Source organism: Camelina sativa, chromosome 3 (assembly GCF_030686135.1).
Source record: "Camelina sativa cultivar CO46 ecotype springtype chromosome 3, ASM3068613v1".
NCBI classification, from domain to species: domain Eukaryota; kingdom Viridiplantae; phylum Streptophyta; class Magnoliopsida; order Brassicales; family Brassicaceae; genus Camelina; species Camelina sativa.
Window position 1 is genome coordinate 15,297,816 of NC_141882.1, and position 27,688 is coordinate 15,325,503.

The 27,688-nt window shown below is 36.5% G+C and overlaps 6 protein-coding genes across 7 annotated transcripts; all 6 read left to right on the forward strand.

Annotated features, from left to right (window-relative positions):
• Positions 1-941: 941 nt before the first annotated feature.
• On the forward strand, positions 942-5,020 carry LOC104777327 (protein DETOXIFICATION 21). The gene is made up of 8 exons (XM_010501554.3): positions 942-1,406; positions 2,606-3,147; positions 3,522-3,608; positions 3,790-3,846; positions 3,942-4,180; positions 4,281-4,399; positions 4,516-4,602; positions 4,754-5,020. The coding sequence occupies exons 1-8, from the start codon at positions 1,134-1,136 to the stop codon at positions 4,832-4,834; spliced, it is 1,485 nt and encodes a 494-aa protein (XP_010499856.2). The 5' UTR covers positions 942-1,133; the 3' UTR covers positions 4,835-5,020.
• A 1,592-nt stretch (positions 5,021-6,612) lies between these two features.
• On the forward strand, positions 6,613-10,872 carry LOC104777329 (protein DETOXIFICATION 21). Its single transcript, XM_087505337.1, has 8 exons — positions 6,613-7,188; positions 8,571-9,112; positions 9,478-9,564; positions 9,739-9,795; positions 9,886-10,124; positions 10,236-10,354; positions 10,476-10,562; positions 10,679-10,872. The coding sequence occupies exons 1-8, from the start codon at positions 6,919-6,921 to the stop codon at positions 10,766-10,768; spliced, it is 1,491 nt and encodes a 496-aa protein (XP_087361463.1). The 5' UTR covers positions 6,613-6,918; the 3' UTR covers positions 10,769-10,872.
• Positions 10,873-11,523: 651 nt separating this feature from the next.
• Positions 11,524-12,645, forward strand: LOC104777330 (large ribosomal subunit protein uL6z/uL6y). The gene is made up of 3 exons (XM_010501556.3): positions 11,524-11,974; positions 12,064-12,186; positions 12,372-12,645. Exons 1-3 carry the CDS (start codon positions 11,600-11,602, stop codon positions 12,456-12,458), a joined length of 585 nt encoding a protein of 194 aa, XP_010499858.1. The 5' UTR covers positions 11,524-11,599; the 3' UTR covers positions 12,459-12,645.
• Positions 12,646-16,684: 4,039 nt separating this feature from the next.
• LOC147946971 (uncharacterized) lies at positions 16,685-18,360 on the forward strand. The gene is made up of 4 exons (XM_087507314.1): positions 16,685-17,306; positions 17,438-17,643; positions 17,758-17,982; positions 18,103-18,360. The coding sequence occupies exons 1-4, from the start codon at positions 16,685-16,687 to the stop codon at positions 18,358-18,360; spliced, it is 1,311 nt and encodes a 436-aa protein (XP_087363440.1).
• A 1,415-nt stretch (positions 18,361-19,775) lies between these two features.
• On the forward strand, positions 19,776-20,225 carry LOC147946972 (uncharacterized). The gene has a single exon (XM_087507315.1). It carries the CDS (start codon positions 19,776-19,778, stop codon positions 20,223-20,225), a length of 450 nt encoding a protein of 149 aa, XP_087363441.1.
• Positions 20,226-20,443: 218 nt separating this feature from the next.
• LOC104741907 (putative methyltransferase PMT18) lies at positions 20,444-24,130 on the forward strand. 2 transcript variants are annotated; one of them, XM_010480416.3, is made up of 5 exons: positions 20,444-21,497; positions 21,664-21,874; positions 21,962-22,262; positions 22,576-23,043; positions 23,788-24,130. In XM_010480416.3, exons 1-5 carry the CDS (start codon positions 20,784-20,786, stop codon positions 24,002-24,004), a joined length of 1,911 nt encoding a protein of 636 aa, XP_010478718.2. In that variant the 5' UTR covers positions 20,444-20,783; the 3' UTR covers positions 24,005-24,130. The 2 variants fall into 2 exon arrangements, with proteins under 2 accessions (XP_010478718.2, XP_087361479.1); XM_087505353.1 differs by having other exon boundaries at positions 20,552-21,497; positions 23,751-24,130.
• Positions 24,131-27,688: the final 3,558 nt, after the last annotated feature.

The window sequence follows — 27,688 nt, forward strand, 5'->3', positions numbered from 1 at the left end:
TTCAATCTTTCAAATGTAAAATGTTAAATTTTCCAGATTTAAATTTAATTAAACCTATATTTCTAGTAAATCAAAACTACAATAGAATTTTTTTAAAAAATAAATAAACAAAATTTGAAAAATTATTATAGTAATATATATATATATATAGTTTACTGATTTTATATATTAAAATTTAGCAAGATCATCGTCAAAATATATAAAGAGATATTATTTATTTTGATTTATATACTCAACATATCACCAAATTTTGTTTCAATGCAAATAAAACTATTTTATTTTATGTGTTTTCAATAATAATAAATTATCAATCCACACCATGAAAATAACATATGACTTAACATTGGTAGAATGATGTTATTCTTTTTTTTTTGTCACCGGTAGAATGTTGTTATTTATTATTATTTTTAAAATATTTAGGATCATAAATTATATTTAAATTATTAATTGTTAATATTTAAATTATTAATTATATAACAACTTTGTAAGAAAATTAAACATTTAATTATTACAAAATAACTTGATTTTGTATCATGATTTCTGACGTACAGGTGGTAATGGAACAAAAAAATATGTTGACGGCGATGAGAGTGGGAGACTATGTGGACGACTGGTGGCTGTGGAGATTGTGTTGTGGTGGTTGTTTACATTTGCCGCTTTTCCTTTGACTTAATACATTTGTGATGGTAGAGTATAAAGCGAAATGCTCAAAAATCAAGTCCTTATATATACGATTATACCTGTGGCACTGATTTGAATACTTTAATAATCAATAACTTGTACGATATTGAATGTTTATTATACTTCACAGAAAGAAAAAAAAAAACATTTGGTTCTCGAAATTCTTAGATTGAATATGACAATCTTAATTCACTAAAAATAATGTAATTGCTTAGATTTCTCAATATTGTTTAGCAAAAAGAAAGTGATAATAACACTTTATTGTGCTCGTGACTTGATTCTTGTTTTTATGGGTATATGATGCAACACGTCGTCAAGGCCTATGTGTCCCAAAAAATGATCGCAAGCATTAATTACACACAAACTCTTCCTCCCCCTCTCTCTCTTTTCTATTTATTTCCTCCTACTCTCCTGTCTTACGGATACAAAAAAAAAAAAACAAAGACTCCACGATGGCCGGAGGAGGAGGAGAAGAGCTCACCGAGGCTTTGTTGAAAAACACGGCGGAGAACAACGGAAATGAGGATGACTTGGGGATGAAGGAGAAGGTTTGGATTGAATCAAAGAAGCTATGGGCTGTGGCGGCGCCGGCGATTTTCTCGAGATTTTCTACGTTCGGAATTTCATTGGTAACTCAAGCTTTCATCGGCCATCTTGGCCCAACCGAGTTGGCCGCTTACTCCATAACCTTCACCGTTCTCCTCCGTTTCAGTAACGGTATCTTGGTTAGTATACTTTTATGATTCAAATCCCTTGCTTAATGTGGATTAAGATATACTATAACTAATTATATACAGTATATATATCAGAATAATAGTACTAGGTTGCCTCCAAAACACTACAATACATTGAAAGACTAACATCTACTCGTCATAGTACTATTACTGACCATTAATAATCAAACACGTTTTGCTTAGAAATAACTTTCCATAAGTTCCTCCACCGGATTGGCTTACAATAAATGAGGAGCGATACTGGAGAAAAGGGAACTTTCATAGAAAAATGATTATGATAAGTCCTTTTAGGTAAGGAAAAAAGAAAATTTTGAAAAAAAAATCTTATGGACTAAAAACTATTAGAAAGAAATTAGCTTTAAAAAGAAGACTATTAGAAATAAAATTCTTCCAAAAACTCCCATCTATTCTTTAGCACTGTACTATTAAAATAGTTACTACTCAATAATAGTAAAAGGCTATGATTTTGGATGTCATAAATAGAGGGAAAGAAAATGGTTGGAATTTTTTTTCCAAGATACCTACCAAAATTTAGCCAATCAACAATAATGGCTGGTTGAGGAAAAGAAAAAACAATAATGGCTGTCGCTCGTTTAATCTGAAAAAACCATAAAAACAGTAAAAGCAGTATAAGTATAACCTTTTCATTTATGTATAAAAACTATGACGCAATTTTATTTTTTAAAATCTCTTTAACCTTTTAGTATGTTTTTTTTATCACAGCCGAAGTATGTTTTTAGTTAAAGAGAAAACATATCATTTGAATTCTTTTTGCCGGAAAGTTGAAATAATGTAGTATTCATGTGAATGCTGATTACTGACGGCAACAATGCTTTGTCGTAGCATGATTTTTTGTTGTTTTGTCTTTTTTTGATAAAAGATATACGTTGTGGTTTCTTGCCAACCACAAATATCTTCATACATAACATAACGCCTTTTTTTATTATTTGTCGATGATTGATAACATAACTACACAGCAATTTTTCTTTTTCAAAAAAAAGAAACTACATACCAATTTCGTTGACCGCTTTAAAAGATTAATTGGACCCAAATTGCTTATAGAAATTTAACCCATCAGACTAAAACCGTTTATCAAACTCAAATAAAATTTGTTTGACCAAACTTTATTCAGCTAACACTTTATGAAACTACAGTGTCTCAACTCTACATTATTATTATTTCTAATGTAGTTAGGCATGGCCAGTGCATTGGAAACACTATGTGGTCAAGCTTACGGAGCCAAACAAAACCATATGCTCGGGATCTACCTCCAAAGGTCATGGATCGTCCTCACAGGTTGTACCATTTGCCTCATACCCATCTTCATCTTCTCTGGCCCTGTCCTCTTAGCCTTAGGTCAAGAGGAACGTATTGTCCGTGTGGCTCAGATCATAGCTCTGTGGCTCATAGGCATCAACTTTTCCTTCGTGCCTACCTTCACTTGCCAAATGTTTCTCCAAGCTCAGAGCAGGAACAAGATCATTGCCTATGCAGCTGCTGTCTCCTTAGGGCTCCATGGCTTCTTCTCGTGGCTCCTAGTGGTTCATTTCGAGTTCGGGATCACTGGTGCTATGATCTCGACGCTCGTTGCGTACTGGTTCCCTAACATTGTACAGCTCTTGTATGTCACGTGCGGTGGGTGTAAGGATACGTGGAGAGGATTCACTATTCTGGCGTTCAAAGATTTATGGCCTGTCTTCAAACTATCTTTGGCGTCCGGTGGAATGCTTTGGTAAGGTCTTATTAGTGGCATTTCATAAAGATAGCTTTATAAGTTTTCCCTGTCTTTTGCGAAATCAAGAGATTGATTTCCACTTGATTTACTTGGTCAATGTATTAGTTTTCTGGCTACAAGCAATATAATTATCAACTAGTTTAGGATAAAAATAGGATGTGATGCTAAAGATCTGGTTACCGAAGAAAGACACATGAATACCTTTGTGGGTAGGTAGTAAGTCAGTAGACATATAAGATAAAGTTAGCAAATTAGTAACATTTTTCAAGTCAAAACCACAGAGGATTTTATAATTTTAATTATAATGATAATTGTTACTTTTTCTTTTGTTAGCTTATTGTTATTTACTTTGTGGTGGTTGTTTTGAACAGCTTGGAGCTATGGTACAACTCGATCTTGGTACTACTCACTGGAAATTTGAAAAACGCAGAGGTGGCTCTTGATGCACTAGCAATCTGGTAAATCAACAAGCATTGACCTTGTATCTCTTCTCATCTCCATAACCAATACCAATTCAAACAAATATACGTTATCTTTTGCATTAACTTGACTCTTAAGTTTTATGGTATGAGCAATAGTATAACGTATAAATCATATTTTACAAATCGACTAATCTTTCCCAAATTTTTTTTCTTGCAGCATCAGCTTTAATGGACTGGCGATGATGATATCACTTGGGTTTTTGGCAGGAGTAAGGTGAATTGATACATCTCTATAGATTCTTACATACACACTTCACTTTATAATTGATACTATTTACATATCATCTTCTTTCTAACTTATATATATAGTGTACGAGTCTCCAACGAACTCGGTAGAGGGAACGCAAAAGCAGCCAAGTTCGCAACGCTGATAGCGGGTTTAACGTCACTATCTATAGGAACCGTTATGTTCTTCGTCTTCTTGTTTCTAAGAGGAAAAATTTCCTACATTTTCACTACAAGTGAAGCTGTCGCCGCAGAAGTTGCCGATCTTTCTCCACTCTTAGCCGTTTCCATACTCTTGAACAGTGTTCAACCCGTTCTTTCTGGTATGTATGTTTTTTTTCTTTTCTATTTGACGCATAGAAATATTCGAACCAATGATATTCAAAGTAGTTTGTGTGTTTGAATCGGTTTAAACCGGAACAGGAGTTGCAGTGGGAGCAGGATGGCAGGGATATGTGACTTACGTTAACCTTGCTTGTTATTACCTTGTCGGAATACCTTCTGGTGCAATCCTTGGCTACGTCGTTGGTTTGCAAGTCCAAGTAAGTTTTTCGTTTTACTAGGTTTAGTTTTCTGATCTTGGAAACAAAAATGTGTAGAGGTGACATTAACTATTGAAAATAACATAACCTTTAATTTTTTTTCTATATGTACATAGGGTGTATGGATGGGGATGCTCTTTGGAATATTTGTTCAGACTTGTGTGCTTATTATCGCGACTCTCAGAACAGATTGGGATCAACAGGTTAGAAATTGATTATTAGTGTTTATTTTTTTTTGTGAATTAGTTTAAGATAAAAGAATTGAAGTTTTTCTCCTAACAAAAATAATTAGTTTGTTCAAGCAAGCTATATATGTTCTTGGACCTTATACTTTTTTGTTGTCACTTTTTTTAGGTATCTACGTCGTTGAGAAATTTAAACCGGTGGGCTGTACAAGAATCAAGGGATGCAAATCAAATTTCATCAGAGGAATAATATTCTTTAACGATGATTAATTTGGTCATCGAGTTGTCTGCTTATTTTATTAGTTATACCATTGTTATTTGTTTTTTGAAGTATTGGTACTCTACTTGTTAAGGTGTAGGTAGCATCATAACAAGAATTCGATTTGTAACGAGTTAAATCCAACGCTTTTATATTTATTTGGGATTATGGTTGAAACTGCCATTTTTTCATTCATTTTTTTCGAATTTGTCATTTGTCTAATGGTTTTATTGATTTGTCATTTTGAAAAACTAAACATTGGTAATTTGTTAATATAAAATACATATTTAGTAAGAGACAATAAGCCCTAAAATAAATGAAACAAAAAAAACCAAATATATAATGTGTAAAAGTTTAAAACAAACAGAAACTTGCACATAGAACGGCTTCTTTGTCGGATTTTCAGCGATTCTTAACATTAGATACTGCTTTAACCTCATCAAGTTGTACTAGATGCTGCATCATCCAATGCTGATACACCAAGCTTGCTGAAATTAAAAGGGATCTTGTGAGTTGTGAGCAATCATGTAAATGATTTTAGCTCTGACTTCTTGAGCACATGCATTAGTCGTGCTTGTTGACCGTACATGGTCTTGTTGTCAGCAGTGAAGTTGATATATTGAATGACCTTCCACTTCTTCATCTTGTGTCTTGACATGAACACATCCAAATCATTCTCTAACACACCAGCCATCATCCTATGATTTCATTCATCCACATCTTCTAGGCCACACAATTGATTTGTTTTTAAAGAAAGAAGTCATACACTCAGTTTCGAACCATATATCACCTATACAACATCTGATGTAACCTTAACATTTAGGCCAGACAGAAATGGTTGAACATCTGTAACTGTTAGCATTCTATCACCCTCAATAAAATTATTTTATTAATGATACTCTTCAATCAGAGGCGGCAATCGAACATCTGCTACAAATTAAATAATGATTCCACGATGCAACTCTCCTTGAAACACTCAGATGAATAAATTCTCTCTAAAATAGACAAGACCACAACGTAAGGTTTTGTATGCAATATTTTGGAATCTCCGTACACTTTACACCATTGATTCACAAGAAACTGCTAATCCTAGGAATTGAACTTGACACTTGGTATACAAGCCTTTAAACTCTTGATTACTATGCAAAATAGTTTCCACTTTTTTTTTTCTTTTGTTTTATATTACTTTTTAAAAGGTTGGGTTTATTCCAACTCGATATCTATTTTTGAATTGATCTCTAAATTTTAGTGTAAATTAGATATAAAGATCTTTACATATAAAGAATAAAAAAAATGAAAATTTATATTTTTGTAGATGAAAATAGAAATGGGTTAAATATAATCTTACTTTTTTAAGAATTTATATTGGTAAATGTTTCGCTCAAATTTTTGAATTGTTGGATTGAACCAGAATGTAAAGGATTAAACAAAACTTCATAAAAACAATAATAAAATACTTATTTAATTTTGAACGATATTTAAGAGAAACATGTGAATTTTGTTCATCAAACATATTAATTGTTTTTAATTTTGTTTGACTTACGAAAATGTACGGTCAATAAAAATGAATTTTTGATTTGGAGAGTTCTGGATTATCATAATCTTAATTAAAAAAAAAAAAAATCTATCGCTCCGAATCTTGTTAGCACAAGAATGTGCCAATAATAGTATGGTATGCTCCCCCTATGGTCGCGACTTGATTCTTGTTTTTTATGGGTTTGTGGTGCAACAAATAGTCACGACCTATGGACTTGAAATATTAAAATACTACTAGTTATTAGTCACATGGTTGATCAATGCACGTATTTAAAAGATACAACTAATTTCTTTATTAGAGTGTTTAAATCTCACTGCTTACTTCCTGCAAGAGGCGTAGACGGCTTTTTCGTTTCCCAATAAAATATGACGAGTAGATACAAAAAAAACAAAGAAAAAAAACACGTCAAATAAACACAAGATTGGTTCTCTAAACCAATTCAGACACAAACTCTCTCCTCTCTATCCTTCTCTGCCTTCTCTCTTCAATTTATTTCCTCATACCATCTGGTCCATCAAATACAAACTGAGAGTCCAAGATGGCCGGAGGAGAAGGAGAGCTCACGACGGCTCTGTTGAAAAAGACCGTGGAGACTGGCGGAGAAGAGGATGAGTTGGGGATGAAGGAAAAGGTTTGGATTGAATCAAAGAAGCTATGGGTTGTGGCGGCGCCGGCGATCTTCACGAGATTCTCTACGTTCGGAGTTTCAATGATAAGTCAAGCTTTCATCGGCCATCTTGGCCCAACCGAGTTGGCTGCTTACTCCATCACCTTCACCGTTCTCCTCCGTTTCAGTAATGGTATCTTGGTTAGTATCCCATACTTCAATTATTACTCTCATTTTTTTTTATGGTTATGTTTGCTAAAATAAAATAATAGTATTACTATATTTCTTCCAACAGACTACATCGAAAACTCACATCTAGTGGTCATCTTTACTGACCATTAATAAATGAAATAGTATACTCCAGGATTGAAACACATTTGTCAGAGAATCCCGTGGAGTATTTTTTATTTGTCATAATGATTACAGATAGCTTTTTATTAATTTTTCCACGGGATTGTCTGACATATGTGTAGCTATTCAATAAATTGAGGGAAAGTGAAAACAGAAAAAAAAAACAAAAGATATCTTATAGGAAAATGAATCTGATACGTCTTTTTTGGTAAGAAAACTATCAAATTATTGCAAAACTCTATACAGTACAGCTCGTATTATTATACCACATTATTCAATAGACAATGATGATGGTAAAATATGTATTTGATTCGTGAGAATGATAATAAAGAAAAGACTACTGATAATATTTCCTTTTTGACAGAAATTTGAAATTACGTATATCATGTTAATACTAACAGAAGACACTGCTTGTCGTAACATGTGGTGGTTTCTTGTCAACCACATATCTTTTTACGTAACATAAGACAACTACATACCAAGTTCGTAGTATCTTCTTCTCCTATCGTAACATGTGGTTGGTTTTTTCTTCGAAATTTAACGAATTAAAAAGTAGGTTGAATAGAATTTGAAGTTCGATAGTATAGTAGATATATGTGACTTATACGTTTTATTATATTATAACGTTGGAAAAGTACTGCAATATATAAATTTGTGGGTCGGCAAGTTTGACAAGAGTCACTATTAGCAGTCCACTTCCGAGGCCTAACCACTTTCTTCCCTGAAAATAAAGTTTTGACACATGTTTTCATGTTTTCATTAGAGAAATCCAAAAATCCCATCATATCAAGTTTAGTCGAAGCTTTTCTAGCCATATGCTGGACGCCATAAAGAGCCAAATAGTATTGTAGAATCTAAGTATTGAATTCTCCGACAAAATGAAAGTATTATTGAACTCATTCTTAAATTTAAAAGCATTGAACTCTTCACTTATGCGAGAAATCACAACAATAAACTAGTATTCTTAACGAAAAACATTAATTCCAGCTATTTATTCCGCTTAAAAATTTATGTAAAGAAACCAAACTTACATTTGATAAGGTAATCAAATCATCAGGTTGAAAACGTTCATAAAACTCATTAAAAGATGGTTCAATTATACAATTTTTGAGGATTTGTTTCGAATATACATCTGTTATTTTGGCAATCTTTTATTATGAACCTGTACAGATGTCTCAACTTTGGTTGATACAACTCTTTATAACTATTATGTAATAACTGCCGTGATGCAGCTAGGCATGGCCAGTGCATTGGAAACCCTATGTGGTCAAGCTTACGGAGCCAAACAAAACCATATGCTCGGGATCTACCTCCAAAGGTCATGGATCGTCCTCACAGGTTGTACCATTTGCCTCATGCCCGTCTACATCTTCTCTGGCCCTATTCTCTTAGCCTTAGGTCAAGAGGAACGTATTGTCCGTGTGGCTCGTATAATAGCATTGTGGGTCATAGGCATCAACTTTTCCTTCGTGCCTTCCTTCACTTGCCAAATGTTTCTCCAAGCTCAGAGCAAGAACAAGATCATTGCCTATGCGGCTGCTGTCTCTTTAGTGGTCCATGTCTTCCTCTCTTGGCTCCTAATGGTTCATTTTGATTTCGGGATCACTGGTGCTATGACCTCGACGCTAGTTGCGTTCTGGTTGCCTAACATTGCTCAGCTCTTGTTCGTCACATGTGGTGGGTGTAAGGACACGTGGAGAGGGTTCTCTATGATGGCTTTCAAAGATTTAGGGCACGTCTTCAAACTATCTATGTCTTCCGGTGGAATGCTTTGGTAAGCGGCCTTCTTTTTAAAAATTGGTGACACAATTTCATATTAATACGAGATTGGTTTCCACTTGATGCATCTACGTGGCCATTGACTCATTGTATTAGTTTTATGGCTTCAGACCATATAAATTAATAAGTTTAGGAATTAATCCTTAAGGTAGAAAATCGTATAAAGGTTTTTTTATAGGTAGATGAGATGAAGTTTCCAAATAAGTATGAGTCAAGTCAGAACCACATGCTCTTTGAGCTTTTTAAGTTGTCAGGAATGACTATTCTCGTTTGAAATAAATCTACTCGTAAGATATTGATAAATTTAAAGTATTATTATTATATAACGTTTACTATATTTGTGGTGGTTGTTTTGAACAGCTTGGAGTTATGGTACAACTCGATCTTGGTACTACTCACTGGAAATTTGAAAAACGCAGAGGTGGCTCTTGATGCACTAGCAATCTGGTATATATATATTCACAAGAATTGACCTTCTTCTAGTCTCCATAGCCAATACAATCTCCAAACACACATCTATACATTTTATTTCCTTGACTCTTAAAGTGAAACTATGGTATGACTAATAATATGTAAAGTATTTATAAATCAACTCTTATATACATACCAACTTTTTTATAGCCTCAACATAAACGGACTGGAGATGATGATAGCACTTGGGTTTTTGGCAGCAGCAAGGTGAGAATAGATACATATATTGATTTTTGTTTTTTTTAATGTTAAGATAATTTGTTTTCTTCTTTGCAACGTAACTATCTCTATTTATAGTGTAAGAGTGTCCAACGAGCTGGGTAGGGGAGATGCAAAAGCAGCCAAGTTTGCAACATTGCTGGCGGTTTTGACATCACTCTCTATAGGAACAGTTCTATTCTTCGTATTCTTGTTTCTAAGAGGAAGAATTTCCTACATTTTCACTACAAGTGAAGCTGTCGCCGCAGAAGTTGCCGATCTTTCTCCACTTTTAGCCTTTTCGATTCTCTTGAACAGTGTTCAACCCGTTCTCTCTGGTATACATATAAGTTTTCTACTTGACGCATGATATTGATATTATATACTTGACGCATGATATTGATATTATACCGACACTTAAATCAGTATGTGTTTTTGAACCGGAACAGGAGTTGCGGTTGGAGCGGGATGGCAAGGATATGTTACTTACGTTAACCTCGCTTGCTATTACATTGTTGGAATTCCTATTGGGCTTTTCCTTGGTTACGGTGTTGGTTTGCAAGTCAAAGTAAGTTTCATTTTCCTTACAAATTTTAACATGTTTTTCTTTGTTGTCAAATGGTCTTGGAAACAAAAATTAAAGGTACCAAAATTAACATAATTATTATTTTTTTTCTCTAAATTTTTAGGGTGTATGGATCGGAATGATCTTTGGAGTATTCGTTCAGACTTGTGTGCTTAGCATCATGACTCTGAGAACAGATTGGGATCAACAGGTTAGTGTAAAGAATTTGTTTTTGTAGCTAGTTATTCTACAAACGTACAAAATAATTAGGTTGGCCAAGCAAGCTATGTTCTTGGACCTTATGCTAAATCTTGCTACTTTTTCTAGGTATCTACGTCTTTGAGAAATCTAAACCGGTGGGTTGTACCAGAATCTAGAGATGCAAATAAAATTTCATCAGAGGAACCGAATAATTAGTTTGGATTCGGGAAATTCTCATTAGAAATATCATTACTCTTCTTTCAATGTAACTTTGTTCTAAAAGGTTGAGAAGAATATCACAATTCACAAGTTTGAGTTTATTTGATGTCCTCGTAGCTAACTGTGATAAGATCTTCCTTTTTTGGATTAACAATTCAAAGCTCAACAGAAGATTAGTGTTTATATCAAAAACAAAAAAAAAAACAAAAAAAAATACATATATGGTTAGAAGTTAGAACTTAGAAAGGGACAGTAGCCTTCAACATGAGTACATGACTCTATGCTTTATGTCCCAAAGCACTCAAATATGATTGGATAATTCGTTTCATCATCAAAAACTACCAACAATCTAAAATACCATTATTTACGATTACTATGAACTTGGTTTATATTATATATCCTCTCAACTTATCGTTTTACATCAAAATGAATTACAAATTTTGACTAGAATTATTAAAAAAACACGTTTTTGATAGTTATGAAATTATATTTATGTACCAAAAGTTTCATAACTATATTTTAACACCGAAACTACAGTTCTCATACATCGAAGTTACAAAAAAGTCATAAATTAGCCTAATTCCAACCCTGCTCACCCGGCCGTGGGCTTATTGATAATAATACTCTTTTAGTGGGCTTATTGATAATAATACTCTTTTAGTGGGCTTATAATGGGCTGAAACATTTTTTCTAGGGTTTCCGAGTTTTTATCTCCACCCTTTAAAAAGCCGCCGTCGATTCATTTTTCTAGGGTTTCAGCCTTTGATCAAAACCAGAGAGAGTCGTCAGTGAGAGAGAGAGCAAAGCAAAAAAAGGTGGGAGAAGAAGATGAAGACTATTCTATCTTCCGAGACGATGGACATCCCCGACAGCGTAACCATCAAGGTTCACGCCAAAGTGATCGAAGTCGAAGGACCTCGCGGGAAACTTGTTCGCGATTTCAAGCATCTCAACCTCGATTTCCAGCTGATCAAGGACCCCGAGACTGGTAAGAAGAAGCTTAAGATCGATTCGTGGTTTGGATCCCGCAAAACCAGTGCTTCCATCAGAACCGCACTTAGCCACGTTGACAACCTCATCTCCGGTGTGACCAGAGGTTTCAGGTACAAGATGAGGTTTGTGTATGCTCATTTTCCCATTAACGCTTCCATTGGTGGTGATGGCAAGTCTATTGAGATCCGTAACTTCCTTGGCGAGAAGAAGGTTTGTTTTTTGCCTTCATGTAGATTTTAGGAATGAAAATGTTGGAAGATGAACTTATTTTAGAAATGTGGTTTATTGGAAATGATTAGGTGAGGAAGGTAGATATGTTGGATGGTGTGACTATTGTTCGATCTGAGAAGGTCAAGGATGAGATCGTTCTTGATGGTAATGACATTGAGCTTGTGTCAAGGTCATGCGCTTTGATCAACCAGGTACGTACTACTCTCTTTAACTAGCAGATACAATGAAAGGTTCTCTCTTGTGTGTAGTTTGTGTGTTAGATAGTTGACATATGGAAGAATGGTTCATAAGCTTTGGGCCCGAGTTTGCATATTGTTGGTGTATTTTAGGCTTTTAGTGATAGGGAGATATGTAATTTGACAATGGTTATGTGCAGAAATGTCACGTAAAGAAGAAGGATATCAGGAAGTTTCTTGATGGAATCTATGTCAGCGAGAAGAGCAAGATCGTTGAAGAGGAATAATAGTTTTTATCAATCATCATAGCTCCATTTTCTCTATTTTGAATGTTAGTTTCTGTGTTATGGATTAAATCCCTCCGTTGTTGCAAGACTCGGCTTATCTCTTGTTCTTTTTTTTTGTTCGAGATTTTATTTACTTATTCACAAGTTTTGGAAACAAGCTATCAATCTTATTTACATATTCGAATCATCTCGTGTTAATTTGGGATTAATTTGATTTTGGAGTAATGGGTTGTGTATTGAATTGATTCCTGAGTCATAGATCTCACAAACCTTCCTAACTTGTACCAGAGATCTTGATTAACCCAAAAGCAAGGAACGCATAAACGATCTGAAGGCAATAATGTTATAAGACAGTACAGACTCCTCAATCTCTGCCGTAGCTTTTACTTCAATATAGACTTATAGATTTTGTTTTTGACTTGATGATCACTTCCTCCCGTTCTACACGATAATATTTTGCTTACAGCTTTCTATGATTGATTCAACTCATACTTCGTTTCACTCTGATGTAATCGTTTTAAAGTCGAAATCTGATCATCGTCCTCTGGTTTGGGGTTTATAATCTTAAGATTATGGCAGAAGGAGAAGAGATTCAACCACTTGTTGTTGATAATGGAACTGGAATGCTCAAGGTGAGCTCCTTTGTCTTCTTTTCCTCTTCTTACTAACTTGTTGATCAAGTCTACATAAACCTGTTTCCATCAGTGATATAGGCTGGGTTTGCGGGTGATGATGCACCAAGAGCTGTATTCCCTAGTATTATTATAAGGTCGTCCTAGGCATCCTGGTGTTATGGTAGGAATGGGACAGAAAGATGCTTATGTTGGCGATGAACCTCAATCGAAAGGAGGTATACTTACAATTACATATCCCATTGAACATGGTATATTTTGTAACTGGGATGATATGGAGAAGATTTGGCGTCATACGTTCTACAATTAGCTTCGTGTTGCTCCTGAAGAACACCCTGTGATTCTTACTGAAGCTTTTCTTAATCCTATAAAGCTAATAGAGAAGATGACTCGGATGATGTTTGAGACTTTTGATGTCCCTGCTTTGTATGTTGCTATTCAATCTGTGCTTTCGCTTTATGCCAGTGGCCATACAAGTCTTTATATATAGGGAATGTTAGGTTGATGTGACAGATTTTGTTTTCTGATGGAGTTAGTCACACGGTTACTATATATGAAGGCTATGCACTTCCTCATCCTATTCTCAGGCTTGTTTTAGCTGGAAGTGATCTTACTAATGCTTTAATGAAGATCTTGACAGAGAGAGAGAGAGGGTACATGTTCACCACAAGCGCTAAGAGAGAAATTGTGAGGAAGTATAGTGTATGGATTGGGGGTTCCATCTTGCCTTCTCTTAGCACATTCCAACAGGTATTGTAAATTCTTTAACCGTGTTGATGCTTCAGTGATCCACACGAAGATAGTGATGTTTAGTTACCTTGTTCCAAAAGGCAGATGTGGATATCAAAAGCAGAATACAAAGAATCAAGGCCAGCCATTGTTCACAGGAAAGCTTCTAGACAACCTCTTTATGTAGCTTGCAGTTTGCAATTTCTTTTTGATATAGAAAGTGGATAATATTGAAGAAGCTTTGGCCACCTTACAAAATAGTTTTAGCCTTTTAGGAGATAATGAATTGGAGATCGAAACTCTAGAAATGGAAACACGAACGTTGTGGGGTTGTGGTTGAGAAGATGATTCAAGATTGCAAAATAGACATATGTACCTTAAAGAATATGTTTTGATATGTTTTAGTGATGGTTATATTTTGTAAGTTAAGTATCTTAACTACAAAAACAACTCCAGACATACAAAATGGCATTAAACAGTGTTGACAACTCATATCCTTAATAAAAATACATTTTTAAAAAAACTGAGAATTAGATAGGAGAATATTGAAACGAAATCATGCACCATACTGATGATGGTATTGGCAAGATTTTGCTAGTAGTGATCATAAGCGTCTAGCTAGGTTAAGAGCTATTCCATCTTCGTTGCCCTCCAATAAACTTTTTCGCATGACAAGAAAACTTCTTTTAATGTTGAATAATTTATAAGTTTAAAATAATTACATTAGTTTTTTCTAATACCCAAGTGATTCTTGTGCGTCGTCGTTATATATCTGACTAGTGGCTCTGATTGGTTTCACAAACGACTCACATGTTCACCAATCAGGAAAGTGTTTGGAGAGAGCAGCTCGTAAGATTGGTTGGATTTGGTAACTAGAATGAGCATTTAAAATAGATTTTGAGTGGTTGTAAGAGTGACTGCAAACTCCTCTCTACATAGTATGTTTGTTTTGGGTGGGTGCACAGTAACTTTTTTTTTTGTCTTATTTTTTTTTTCTTTGATTATTATCATTAAATATTCAATTTGTCAATAAAATTTAAACTTAGATGTGCATTACTATAGATTTAACTGCTAATTTTTTAACAGAGATAAAAATACTTGTAATTTTTGCTATTTCAATAGCTACTTGAATAGTTGTATTTTTATTTTACAAAAATATATATTAAATTATTCATATACTATATGTAAACTCTTTATTTGTACAGAGGTTTAAAAAAATTGATTTGGTCACCTATGTTACTAAACTGCATTTATCTTTTCGGTCAAAACTCTTGAAAAAACTCCAAAAAACTCCAGAAATAATCGCGCTTGAACTAGAGTAGTTTCAGGATGAGTGACCTTCCGAGAAGTGATTGTCGGAACTATGCGAGTGAGGACAAAACACATGGAAATATCATGTGGTGATTTGTAGGGACGATAAACAAGCCTCCCAGACGTAGGATATGGGTGAGCCCAAGGGCCGAGAGTGGACATGGAGCATACTAAGTAAAGTGATGGTCGGGGCCCAGTAAGCAAGGTCACAAGTGGTATTAGAGCCAAACCCAGAAGAGTGTGGAGTCGAATGGGTTCACACAGTCGGAGGTGATGGTTTTGGTGTGTAACGAGGACATTACGATCTGTTAGTGGGGATAAATTGTGAACTCCTGGTTTGTGGAGAGGTTTAAAAGAATTGATTTGGCCACCTATGTCACCAAAATACACTTATCTTTTCGGCTAAAGGTCCGTAGAAAACTCCATAAATAAACTCCACCAAAATACACTTATCTTTTCGGCTAAAGGTCCGTAGTTTTACATGCTCTCCCTAAATTTTTGAATATGTAGATTTGTAGATAATGTAGTATGTCTAATAACTTGCATCCAAACTTGGTTTGCATCTAAATGCATAAAGGCATTTGCATCCACATATTATGTCCAACACCGACAACGAAGGGTCTAATACATGACATATTTTTAATTAACTAATGGTCATTTTTTGTAATAAACTGATTGAATACGATAGAGAAGACAAAACATGTCTTTCCACAACCACAAAACATGGAGGAACAGATTCAAAAGAGGAGAAACAAATGATAGTTAGGTAATAATATCCCCATTGTCTAGCCCTCGAGGTAATCTCTAACTTACAGATGCTTATTATCAAACACCCACGAACCGCCTCTCTATATGTTCACGTATGATAGTATGATATACATATGTATGTCACGTGTGAAGAATAAGAATTCTTGTACACCGTCGACAATTCTAGCAACAGTTTTGTGGGACATGAAAATTCCTGACACTATGCTCGGCTTGTCTAGAATACTATGCCCCATTTTGTTATCCTTACATATAGTATCAATTACAAAACTGGAATAAGGACAGGACCCTAATAATTAATTCTTTGAGTCCAAAGTTATGGGTACCACGTGAATTACTTTGTGAATTTTCTTTCCTATCTTGACTTAATTTACCTGTAAAGATTTCAATTTTTTTATGTTTTCAACTACAATTTTTTTATGTTTTCAGAAGGAGCATCACCGATCAAAAAGTGGAGAGGGTCGTGGTGCTAGCAGGGCACTCAAACGAAGCAGAAGTTCTACAAGGTCTAACAGCCTTTGTAAAGAGGCACCTGTTTCTAGAGCTGTGCGGGATAATCCTTCCGATGCCATTGGGGCCTCCAATTCTGGTGAGCAAGGTCCCGTGGTACACTCCAAGCCAGCTCGTCCCTCCTCCTCTACGCCGGTTGTTGTCGTTGAAGAGGAAGCGTCTTTCATCATGGTTAGACGTAAGAATAGCAGCCCCAAGGCTGCGAGTAACTAACTATCGCCAGTAAGTATGTTTTTTGGATGGAACATTAGAGGCTTAAATAGCCATAGAAGGCAAGTAATGACTAAGGAATGGATTAATATCCATCGGCCTCTTTTTGGAGCTTTTTTGGAGACAAATATACAACTAAATAATACCAGGAGAGTCTTGAAGGCAGTTCCTCACGGTTGGAAGTTCTGTGGAAATTTTGAATACCACAATACAGCGAGAATTGTGGTGGTCTGGGATCCTAGAGTCACGATGGTGGTCTACCAACAATTTGCGCAAGCTATCACCTATGGATTCTTTCTTCAGGCTGAGAATATCAATATAACATGTACTTTTGTGTATGGCTTTAATCTTCCGGAGGAAAGGATTGCGCTCTGGGAGGAGTTAGCCTACCTTCATGCTTCTACTCCTCTGGCGAGTAACCCTTGGGCAGTTATAGGGGACTTCAACCAGATTCTCCGCTCTGAGCATCACTCTGGCTTTCCCCACGAGCCGGTAGATGTCACGGGAGTTGGTGATTTTGAGCTCGCCCTCCAGGAAGCTAACCTCTTCGAAGCTCCGTCTAAGGGGCTTCCGTTCACGTGGTGGAATCATAGAGAAGAAGATCCAATCTCTAAGCGCATTGATCATGCTCTGATCAATGAGCATTGGGCTAGGTCGTTCCCGGACGCTTATTCTGAATTCTTGGAGCCAGGTCAGTCTGATCATGCCCCTTGTTTATTCTCGGTTCCGACTCTACACAGAGTGGTAAACAAGCCATTTAAGTTCTACACTCACATTGTGGACCATCCGAGTATCCTGATATCATTGAGTCCGAGTGGTCAGCCAGTTCCATAATCGGGTATGCTCAGTTTAAGTTAGTGCGTGCTTTGAAGCTTTTAAAGCCTAGCCTGCGCTTGCTTAACAAAACACATTTTAGTGGGATCTCTCAAAGGGTGAAAGAGAAGGCAGAGGAAGTTGCAGCGATTCAGAGGCAGATTCTTGTGGCTCCTTCGGTTGATTTAGCAAGAGAGGAGAATTTAGCATCAGAGGCATGACACATGCTCTTATCTGCAGAGGAAAAGTTCTACATGCAAAAATCTCGAGTTCGATGGTTGGCCCTCGGTGATAAGAATACCTCCTTCTTTCATAAGATGGTTATGCAGAGGAACTCCCAGAATCATATTCACTTCTTTCTGGATGCTGATGGAAGTAAAATTACATCCCCGGAGGAACTTAACAGGCACGCTGTAGACTACTTCAAGTCAGTGTTTGGTTCTACTGAGATGCCAGTATCACCTGCATCTATTGAGTTTCTGCAGGATTTGATTCCCTTTCGATGCTCTCAGCCTCAGACTGATGATCTGCTAAGGGAGGTGTCAAGTGAGGAGGTTAGGGACATCCTATTTGCTATACCTTAGAATAAAAGCCCCGGGCCGGATGGTTTTCCGGTAGAATTTTACAAGTCTGCTTGGTCCACGGTTGGGGATGATCTAATCAGTGCAGTTCAGGAGTTTTTCCGCAATGGCCGTCTTCTCAAGGACATGAATACCACTGTCATATCTCTGATCCCTAAGACTCTGGAAGCCTCTGCCCTCTCGGAGTTCAGGCCTATCAGCTGTTGTAATCTTGCTTATAAGATTATTTCTAAAATCTTGGCTAATAGACTCAAACCATTGCTCATGGAGTTTATCTCGTCCAATCAGGCTGCTTTTCTTAGTGGGAGGAGCTTGGGAGAGAATGTCCTATTAGCCTCTGAGCTTATCTGAAACTATGAGAAGGCTACTTGCCCAAATAGTTCTTTACTCAAGGTGGATATAAGAAAGCCATTTGACACAGTTTGCTGGGACTTTGTTCTAAAGATCTTGGAAGCTTTGCACTTTCCACCTCTTTTCAGAACTTGGATAAAGGAATGCATATCTACGCCAAGGTTTTCGATTTCTATTAATGGTGAGCTCACGGGTTTCTTTGAAGGGAGGCAGGGTTTAAGGCAGGGAGATTGCATTTCTCTGTATCTTTTCATAATGGTCATGGAGGTGCTTTCTCGTATGCTAGATCAGGTTTTAGTGGAGGGTGTGTTCTCTGCACATCCGTTGTGTCTGTCCCCTCAACTAACTCACCTGGCATTTGCTGATGATCTCCTTGTTTTCTCTGATGGATCTGACCAATCTCTGCTTGGGATTACTGGCATTCTTCAGCAGTTCCGTCAACTGTCAGGTTTGGATATGAACCCAGCGAAGTCAGAGCTCTTCTTAGGTGGTTTTGATGAGTTAGAAGGATCAACGTTATCCAGTCTAATCGGTGTTAGACTTGGTCAGTTCCCAACACGTTACCTGGGTCTTCCTCTAAGCCCTACAAAGCTTACAATGGCGTCCTTACAACCTTTCTTGGAGAAGATAACAACCCATCTCCACTCGTGGACTGCAAAGTACCTCTCTTATGCTGGTAAGATACGGCTGATTGTTTCAGTTATATATGGGAAGGTCACCTTTTGGAGTCAAGTGTTTGTCCTTCCCAAAGGTTTCTATAAGAAGGTTGATTCCTTGTGTTATGCTTTTCTTTGGAAGAATGCCACGGATTTGGCCAGAGGGGCGCGCGTTGCCTGGAAAGATATCTGCAAAACAAAGCAGGAAGGGGGTCTGGGTATTCGGTCGCTTGAGGACTTTGCTGTTGTGTTCAGGTTGAAGCAAGTGTGGTATCTTTTCTCACGGTCAGGGTCTCTATGGTTCGGTGGTTGGATCATAACATCTTTGGGAGGAGGAGCCATTGGCTAATGGATATCTCTCCTCGTCTCTCTTGGAATGTTAGGAAGCTGATTGAAATTAAACCCACTCTAAAGGAACATCTTAGGTGTCAAGTCAGGAACGGGCTCAATGCTCTGTTCTGGTACGACTCCTGGACCAATCTAGGGCCCCTCATTGATCTTTTTGGTCCTATGGGTCCTCGTGAGCTGCGTATCCACCGGGAAGCTTCAGTCTATGAAGCTACGCTTGACGAGCAATGGTTCTTTCCAAGTGCTAGATCTTCCCAAGCTGAGCAACTCTAGATTTGCTTGTCTACTATCGTCCCTCCTTCCCCTGGAAGAGGTCAGGACTTCTTTCAATGGAGGCAACCATCAGGTACCTTCTCGAACACTTTCTCCACTCGTGGTACATGGCAACAAATACGAGAGAGAGCGCCGACCATGCCTTGGTACAAAGCTGTCTGGTTCAAGGAATCCGTTCCCCGGTTCTCCTTCATTCAGTGGCTCGCGATGCAAGGTAGGCTCACGACTAGAGATAGACTCAGGACATGGGGAATGAATGTCCCTTCATCTTGTTTCCTCTGTGAGTCGGGTCTGGACTCTCATGCTCACTTGTTCTTTGACTGCGAGTACTCAAAGGTTATAAGGGTTGATCTCGCAGAGAGTATTTCACCGAATCCTCCTTCTTCGATTTCGGCGGCAACCGGTTGGGTGCTCACTGTTCAGTCGTCCCCACCTCTCTATGCCAGCAAAATTCTCAAGTTCCTCTTGCAAGTTACAATTTACATGATCTGGAAGGAGCGGAATCACCAAATCTTCTCAGCTTCACAAACATCCGTCTCCGCTACCAGGATTCTCATTGACTGCACCATGCGCAATCGTCTCATTTAGTTCTCGCCGGAGGATCCCTCTATTGACTCTCTACTTGGTTTTTATTTTGGTTGTATCTCTCGCCAGGTTTTAAATCTGGCTTAAGCTCAATATATTTTTTTTCTTAAACTGTTCTATTGTTCTCTCTTTCTAGAGATTGGCGTGTTTTTGGGTTTCCATTGTACAATGTAAACCTTTTTTACTGGTATAAATTTAACATTAACCAAAAAAAGAGAAATGAGGCTAGTCAGCCTCCAACTTTATCTCAAAATTTTGTTTTCCCTCTCTTTAAGACCACATCTAAATTAATAAGTGTGGTTATTGGCTTTTTGCTAAAGAATAGAGACCATTTGTCCTTTTTTTATTACAATAAATTAAGAAAATTTTGATTTCTTGTGATGGTGGATCCCTTTTCCTCGTGCTTCGAGCTCCGTTTAACTTTTCTTACATTTTTATAACATTTTTACGTTGATTTTTTTTTTTAAATTTCCACCACCTTACAAAAAGATTTAGCTTTTCTTTTTTTACGAAAAATCAGATAAAAGTTGCAACTCTTTTGCATAATCCTCTGTAGCAGAAATGGCGAAAGAGAACAGTAGTCACCACCTTGCAGAAGCAAAGAGAAAGAGACTCACTTGGATTCTTTGTGTAAGTGGACTTTGCATATTGTCGTATGTTCTTGGATCTTGGCAAAACAACACTGTCCCAACTTCTTCCTCTGAGGTTTACTCAAGAATGGGATGTGATGAAACAACAACCACCACTCGGGCTCAGACAAATCCTTCTTCTTCTTCTTCTGATGAGAGTCTCTCTTCTTCCTCCTCGGAACCAGTTGGGTTAGATTTCGAAAGCCATCACAAACTCGAGTTTAAGGTTACGAATCAAACCGTAAAGTATTTTGAGCCATGTGACATGTCTTTGAGTGAGTACACTCCATGTGAAGATCGAGAGAGAGGGAGAAGATTCGATAGGAACATGATGAAATACAGAGAAAGACATTGTCCTTCGAAAGATGAGATTCTTTATTGTCTGATTCCTCCTCCACCAAACTACAAGATCCCATTTAAATGGCCTCAGAGCAGAGACTATGCTTGGTACGACAACATCCCACACAAAGAGCTCAGTATTGAGAAAGCTATCCAGAATTGGATTCAAGTCGAAGGCGAAAGATTCAGATTCCCTGGTGGTGGCACTATGTTTCCACGTGGAGCTGATGCTTACATTGATGATATTGCTAGACTCATTCCTCTTACTGATGGAGCTATTAGAACAGCTATTGATACAGGATGTGGTGTAAGTTGTGATTTCTTATTACTATTTTAGATTTATCTATCTTTGACTTGGTATTATTATTATTTTTTTTATAACAAACCAAACATTATATTAAAATACAACTTCTTGATTGGTTCCCAATCGGAAGAATAAAAGTTTGATTAATTCGATATTATTGGTTGTTTAGGTGGCGAGTTTTGGTGCTTACTTATTGAAAAGGGATATTGTGGCTATGTCTTTTGCTCCAAGAGACACTCATGAAGCTCAAGTTCAATTTGCGTTGGAACGTGGAGTTCCTGCGATTATCGGGATCATGGGATCAAGAAGACTTCCATATCCAGCTAGAGCTTTTGATCTTGCTCACTGTTCTCGTTGTTTGATTCCTTGGTTTCAAAACGGTAATGAACATTTTCTTGATTTTTTTCCCATGAGGTTTCTTGATTGTTGTGTGGAAATTAAAAAAAAAAAAAAATGGATGTGTGTAGATGGTTTGTACTTGACCGAAGTGGATCGAGTATTAAGACCGGGTGGTTATTGGATCCTTTCCGGTCCACCAATCAACTGGAAGAAATACTGGAAAGGATGGGAAAGATCACAAGAGGATTTGAAGCAAGAGCAAGATTCTATAGAAAATGCAGCAAGAAGTCTTTGTTGGAAGAAAGTTACAGAAAAGGGTGATTTATCAATCTGGCAAAAGCCTATTAATCACGTTGAGTGTAACAAACTCAAACGAGTTCACAAATCTCCTCCTCTATGCAGCAAATCAGACCAACCCGATTTTGCTTGGTAACAATCCCAACCCCTCCTAAAATCATATTTACTCACATTTTTTCGTATTAATATATTAGATGTTTTCTATTATTGGCCATAACTCACGAAATTATAGATACTAACACTAGATTTTGTTTGATAAATGTGTTACAATTTTCAAATTAATTTCTTGAAGTAACTAATTAGAAATTTAGAATAAAGAATGTTGCATAAACAACTAAACCGAAAAAAAGAACAAAATAATTGGCTAAAACATCTTATATATACAACAAAACGGAGCAAGTATATATTTTCTGATTTTTTTATGAATAATAATTTTTGATTATAGGTACAAAGACTTGGAATCTTGTGTAACACCATTGCCAGAAGCAAACAATCCAAACGAATTCGCAGGAGGCGCGTTGGAGGATTGGCCAGACCGAGCTTTTGCTGTACCGCCTAGGATAATCCGAGGTACTATACCGGACACTAATGCTGAAAAATTCAGAGAAGACAATGAAGTATGGAAGGAAAGAATAGCATATTACAAACAGATAATGCCAGAGTTTTCAAGGGGAAGATTCAGGAACATAATGGACATGAATGCGTACCTAGGAGGGTTTGCTGCCGCGATAATGAAATATCCATCTTGGGTTATGAATGTGGTTCCTGTGGATGCTGAGAAGCAAACGTTAGGTGTGATTTACGAACGAGGATTTATAGGGACGTATCAAGATTGGTGTGAAGGATTCTCTACGTATCCAAGAACTTATGATTTGATTCATGCCGGTGGATTGTTCAGCATTTACGAGAACAGGTAAACACCAATTACTATCCTATATCAAAAAGAAAAAAAAAAAGAAATAAACAACTACTAGACTTCGAAGTTTATAGTTAGTGTATATTTTTCTAAAAAATCTATAACCTTAAGCTTATTAAGAAAAATAACTTGTTAATTGTAAACGGGCGTCAAACACAAATGAAAAGAGAACCTTGTTTTGTGTTTGGTGGTTGCGTTGACGATTTACCAGTTTATTAGTAAATCAGTATGAAAATCATATTTGTGTCCAATAATTTATAATTTATAGCAAATTTTAATTTTTTCAACCACATATTAATAAAAAGAAAACTTCATGATTGGTAGTCCACACAAGAATAAACGAATTTACAACTCAAAAATAACAATATGTATATATGTTTTTAAAGTATAATTTAAACAATATTACAAAAGTAGTTATATTTATATATATTATTGATAATTTAAGCTTGAAAATGTGTATATTTTTGTAGGTCTTGACACTTATTTGATAGAAAATGTTTAAAAGAAAATAAAGAAATGTAAATAATTATTTTATTTTGTAAATAAAATTCTCATGTAAATGCAAATATATAAGTTAAACTTGAACCAATCGTGATCTTATAAAAGTGCAAATACACATTTTATTTAAAAAATCTCCATGGTTTATTCTTACTAACAAAATGTGCATTTGAATTAATATTTGTATTTGAAATGAGATCTCACAGGCGTAAATTTTTATGTTGACATTGTTGATCATGTAAGGTGTGATGTGACTTTGATTCTACTTGAGATGGATAGAATACTAAGACCAGAGGGAACAGTGGTATTTAGGGACAATGTTGAAACATTGACGAAGATACAAAGCATAACCAATGGAATGAAGTGGAAGAGTCGGATTTTGGATCATGAGAAAGGTCCCTTCAACCCTGAGAAGATCCTTCTCGCTGTAAAATCATACTGGACTGGTCCTTCATCTTAACTATTTTGGAACTCTCTATTCCAATCTTCTTTACCTTCTCTGTCTCATTTTTGTTTTATTGGTTGTGTTTTAAAAAGTTTCTATGGTTATTTTGGGAAATTCAGAGAAAAACAACATTTGCGAGTATTTTTCTCTTACATTGAAAATTAGCTGTTTTTAAATACTGAAAACGAAAAACATTTGATAAACAAGACTAGCGATAAACTAGTATTAGGCAATCTTCAGCCATTAATTTGGTATTGTAAATGAAGAATATTGAATTGAATTGTTATTGTTATTATTGTATGAAATGGTATAATTTTTATATAAGCACATAACATAATGAAAAGCATAATTAAAAGGATTACATAAATAATATAATTAATATATACTAGAGTAATATATGGGATTTGAGTATTCATAGATGATATGATACTACTCTTTCCTTGATGCTACCCCTCGATCTCAAGGAAGTGATAGAGTACGTAGAGTGGAAACAAAATCTTGAAGTTGACATCTTTTAAGAATTTGATAGAAATGAAAAAAGAAGATGAAAAACGCCATGCAGTTGGACATATTTACCATAATGGGTTTGAGAGAATACCTTTGTGGAGGTTGGAACGATATAATCGTTTGGAAGCATAAAGCATAAAAGAAGTTGAAGGGAAGCAGTTAGGAAAAAGCCTTAAAATTAGTAAAATGCAACATGGTTATATTCATTTGTTTGATGCGCTAAAACTTCTTTGTGAATACTTTTATCATTCGAGTTGTTTTCATATCTAAATTCACCATGGTCGAATCTTTGGACATGCCCAGAAATTCGACAATCGAGCAAGAATTCTCCGATTAATGTTCTTCGGTTTAGTTATTGTGTTGCAGTTAAAAATTAAAAATATCCTTTTGGTTGGCTAATTAGCGAATCAATTTTAACACATGCCTCAACTGAACTACAAAAAACAAAAAAAATGCAACGAGTATCTTTTTCATTGGTTAAACCTAGGCCTGCGAATTCGATTAGTTCGGTTTTTTCGATTCGGGTTAATCGGTTTTCGGTTTTTTTTCTGAAATTTGAAAACAATTCCGAATAGAACCGATTTACCTGCCGGTTCGGTTCGATTCGTTAACGGTTTCTTCGGTTATTACACTCCACTCCGGTTAGTTTGGTTATTGCAAACATAAATAATCAAACATTAAGTTCCAAAATACACTTACATCAAATGTTTAACATCATAGAAACAAAGTCATTAAGTTCCAAAAAACATCAGTACATATCCCTTGATCAGAATTTGTTCAAAAAACATATGACAAATGACAAGATACCAATGTTCACTAAAGTTCTTAAGAGATGCATTTGGTATGCTGTCATTGTTGAGGCAAAAAAATAGTTAGATAGAAAGTTTTTTTGTTCAAAAGATATAGAGAATAAGAGACAAGCCTTTATGCCCTGTTTCTCCTAATTGCCAACTTAAGAATCTACAGATGGCTGTCCATAAACCTTTGAAGCTGCATAAAAAAAAAGAATGCAATTAGGAATAAGTCAAAAGAAAAATGAACAGATTAGAAAAATGAATTACCTAATGACTCGTGAAACTCCAATTCTTCAAACATTTGAACCAAATTTGCTAGTTTGTCCTCATGAATGGTATTCCTCAACCATTGTTGAGTGCAAATTAAGGATTCTACCATGTGTGGTGACAAGCAACTTCGATAACGGTCCAAAATACGACCGCTTGTGCTGAATGAGGACTCAGATGCCACCGATGACACTTGAATGGCAAGCACATCTCTTGCCAACTCTGCCAAGATTGGGAATTTAGAATTGTTCTTCCTCCACCATGATAAAACATCGTAATCCAATCCCAAATGATATTGGGTTCTTGGCACAGGTTTCTCCAGTAAGTACATGTCAAGCTCACTACTAGATTCTTCATATGCTGCATCCAAAATCATGTCAGAGTACAATGAATCCTTCCTTTCATAACAATCATCATCCGACAAATCAAACATGGCACTTGTATCTACTGATTCTCCATGATTACTTCTGGCAGCAGTACTACTCTCACCTTGAGAAGGGGTTGAGCTAAGCTTCGACGCATACTCCTCATATAGCTTCTTCATCACACTCTTAATTGATGATCTGAGATGAGTAGCTTCGACACTATCCTTCCCATAAAGCTTGTCGAAGCAAATACTAGCAAATTGCATCTTGCTCCTCGGATCAAAGACCGAAGCAATGATCACTAGTGGATTCATGTTGATAAGACCATCCCAATAATTCTCAAACTTGGACTTCATCACCATTGCTTCGGTCTTTAAGAGTGAATCAGAGTTGCAGCTTAGATTGATCAAGTTTTTCTTGATAATGACGATCTCATTGTAGGCAATAGAAGATGTCACTGATTTTGTTGCAGAAAAAGCTAATATGCAATTGAAAAAGATTCTCAAGAATTTAACTAACCTTTGCACTTCATCCCAATTAGAAAACTTTGGAGGACCAACACGTTTCTCCCCTTCAACTCCATCCTCGACATTATCTTCTTTCTCCATGAAATACTCATTGTACAATTTATCTTCCAACAACATCTTCTCAAACGCAACTCTGAACTTGATTGCAGCTGTGAGCATAAGATAGGTGGAGTTCCACCTAGTGGCAACATCAAGACACAAGCTTCCTCTACTGCAATTTCCAGTCTCAACCCTCAACAGAAAAGATTTGAATCTAGCACCTGAAGACCTGCAATACTTGATTGCATTGCGGATTGCATGATACTCGGATTTGCTTTAGCTAATCCATCTTTTACAATCAAATTTAAAATGTGAGCACAACACCTCATGTGAAGATAATCCCCATGTGCAAATAATGCATCATGTCCTTTCATCACCAAAGCATCTATGAACAACTTTAAAGCTTTATCATTCGCTTTCGCATTATCAACTGTCACCATGAAGACTTTCTCAATTCCCCATTCTCCGAGACATCCAATCAAGTGTGATGAAATAGTATCTCCTTTGTGATCGGTGACAGGCTTGAAGCTAATGATCCTCTTCTGCAATTTCCAATATCGATCAATCCAATGAGCTGTGACCACCATGTAACTACAAGAAGTGGTTGGAGGGACCCATATGTCGGTTGTCATCGACACTCTCTGCTTTTGGTGACCAAACAACTCTTTCAAAGCAGCATTCTCACTCAAAAACATCCCATAAATATCAGAAGTGGCTGTCTTCGTGCAATGAATTGTGTACATGGGGAGATTGTTGCTGCATAATCTCCTAAAACCTTCTGATTCCACAAATGCAAAAGGTAGCTCATTAAGCACTATCATCTCATTCACAGATCTCCTAAACAGACCTTTATCATACTTCACTGCTGTCATAACTCCACTACTATCACTATCCAACACTTTCTGACTACCACTCTCCTCATGCTTCTTAAACAACTTGCACCTACTAAGGTGAGCCTTCATGGCATTTGTTCCATTTCTTACAGTATCACACCCTATCTCTTGGCCACAGTAGAGACAATTGTTGAGTGGAACATCCGGATCCCTCTGAACAAAATGTTGCCACATGAATGACCTGTGAGCTGGCTTTTTTCTTGCTTTGGCTGGCAAAGTAGAACTTGCTCTTGATCGTTTCCCTCCAACTGGCGAGACTGGTGGACCATCGTCTCCTTCAATCTCTTCACCCAAATAATCATTGTTG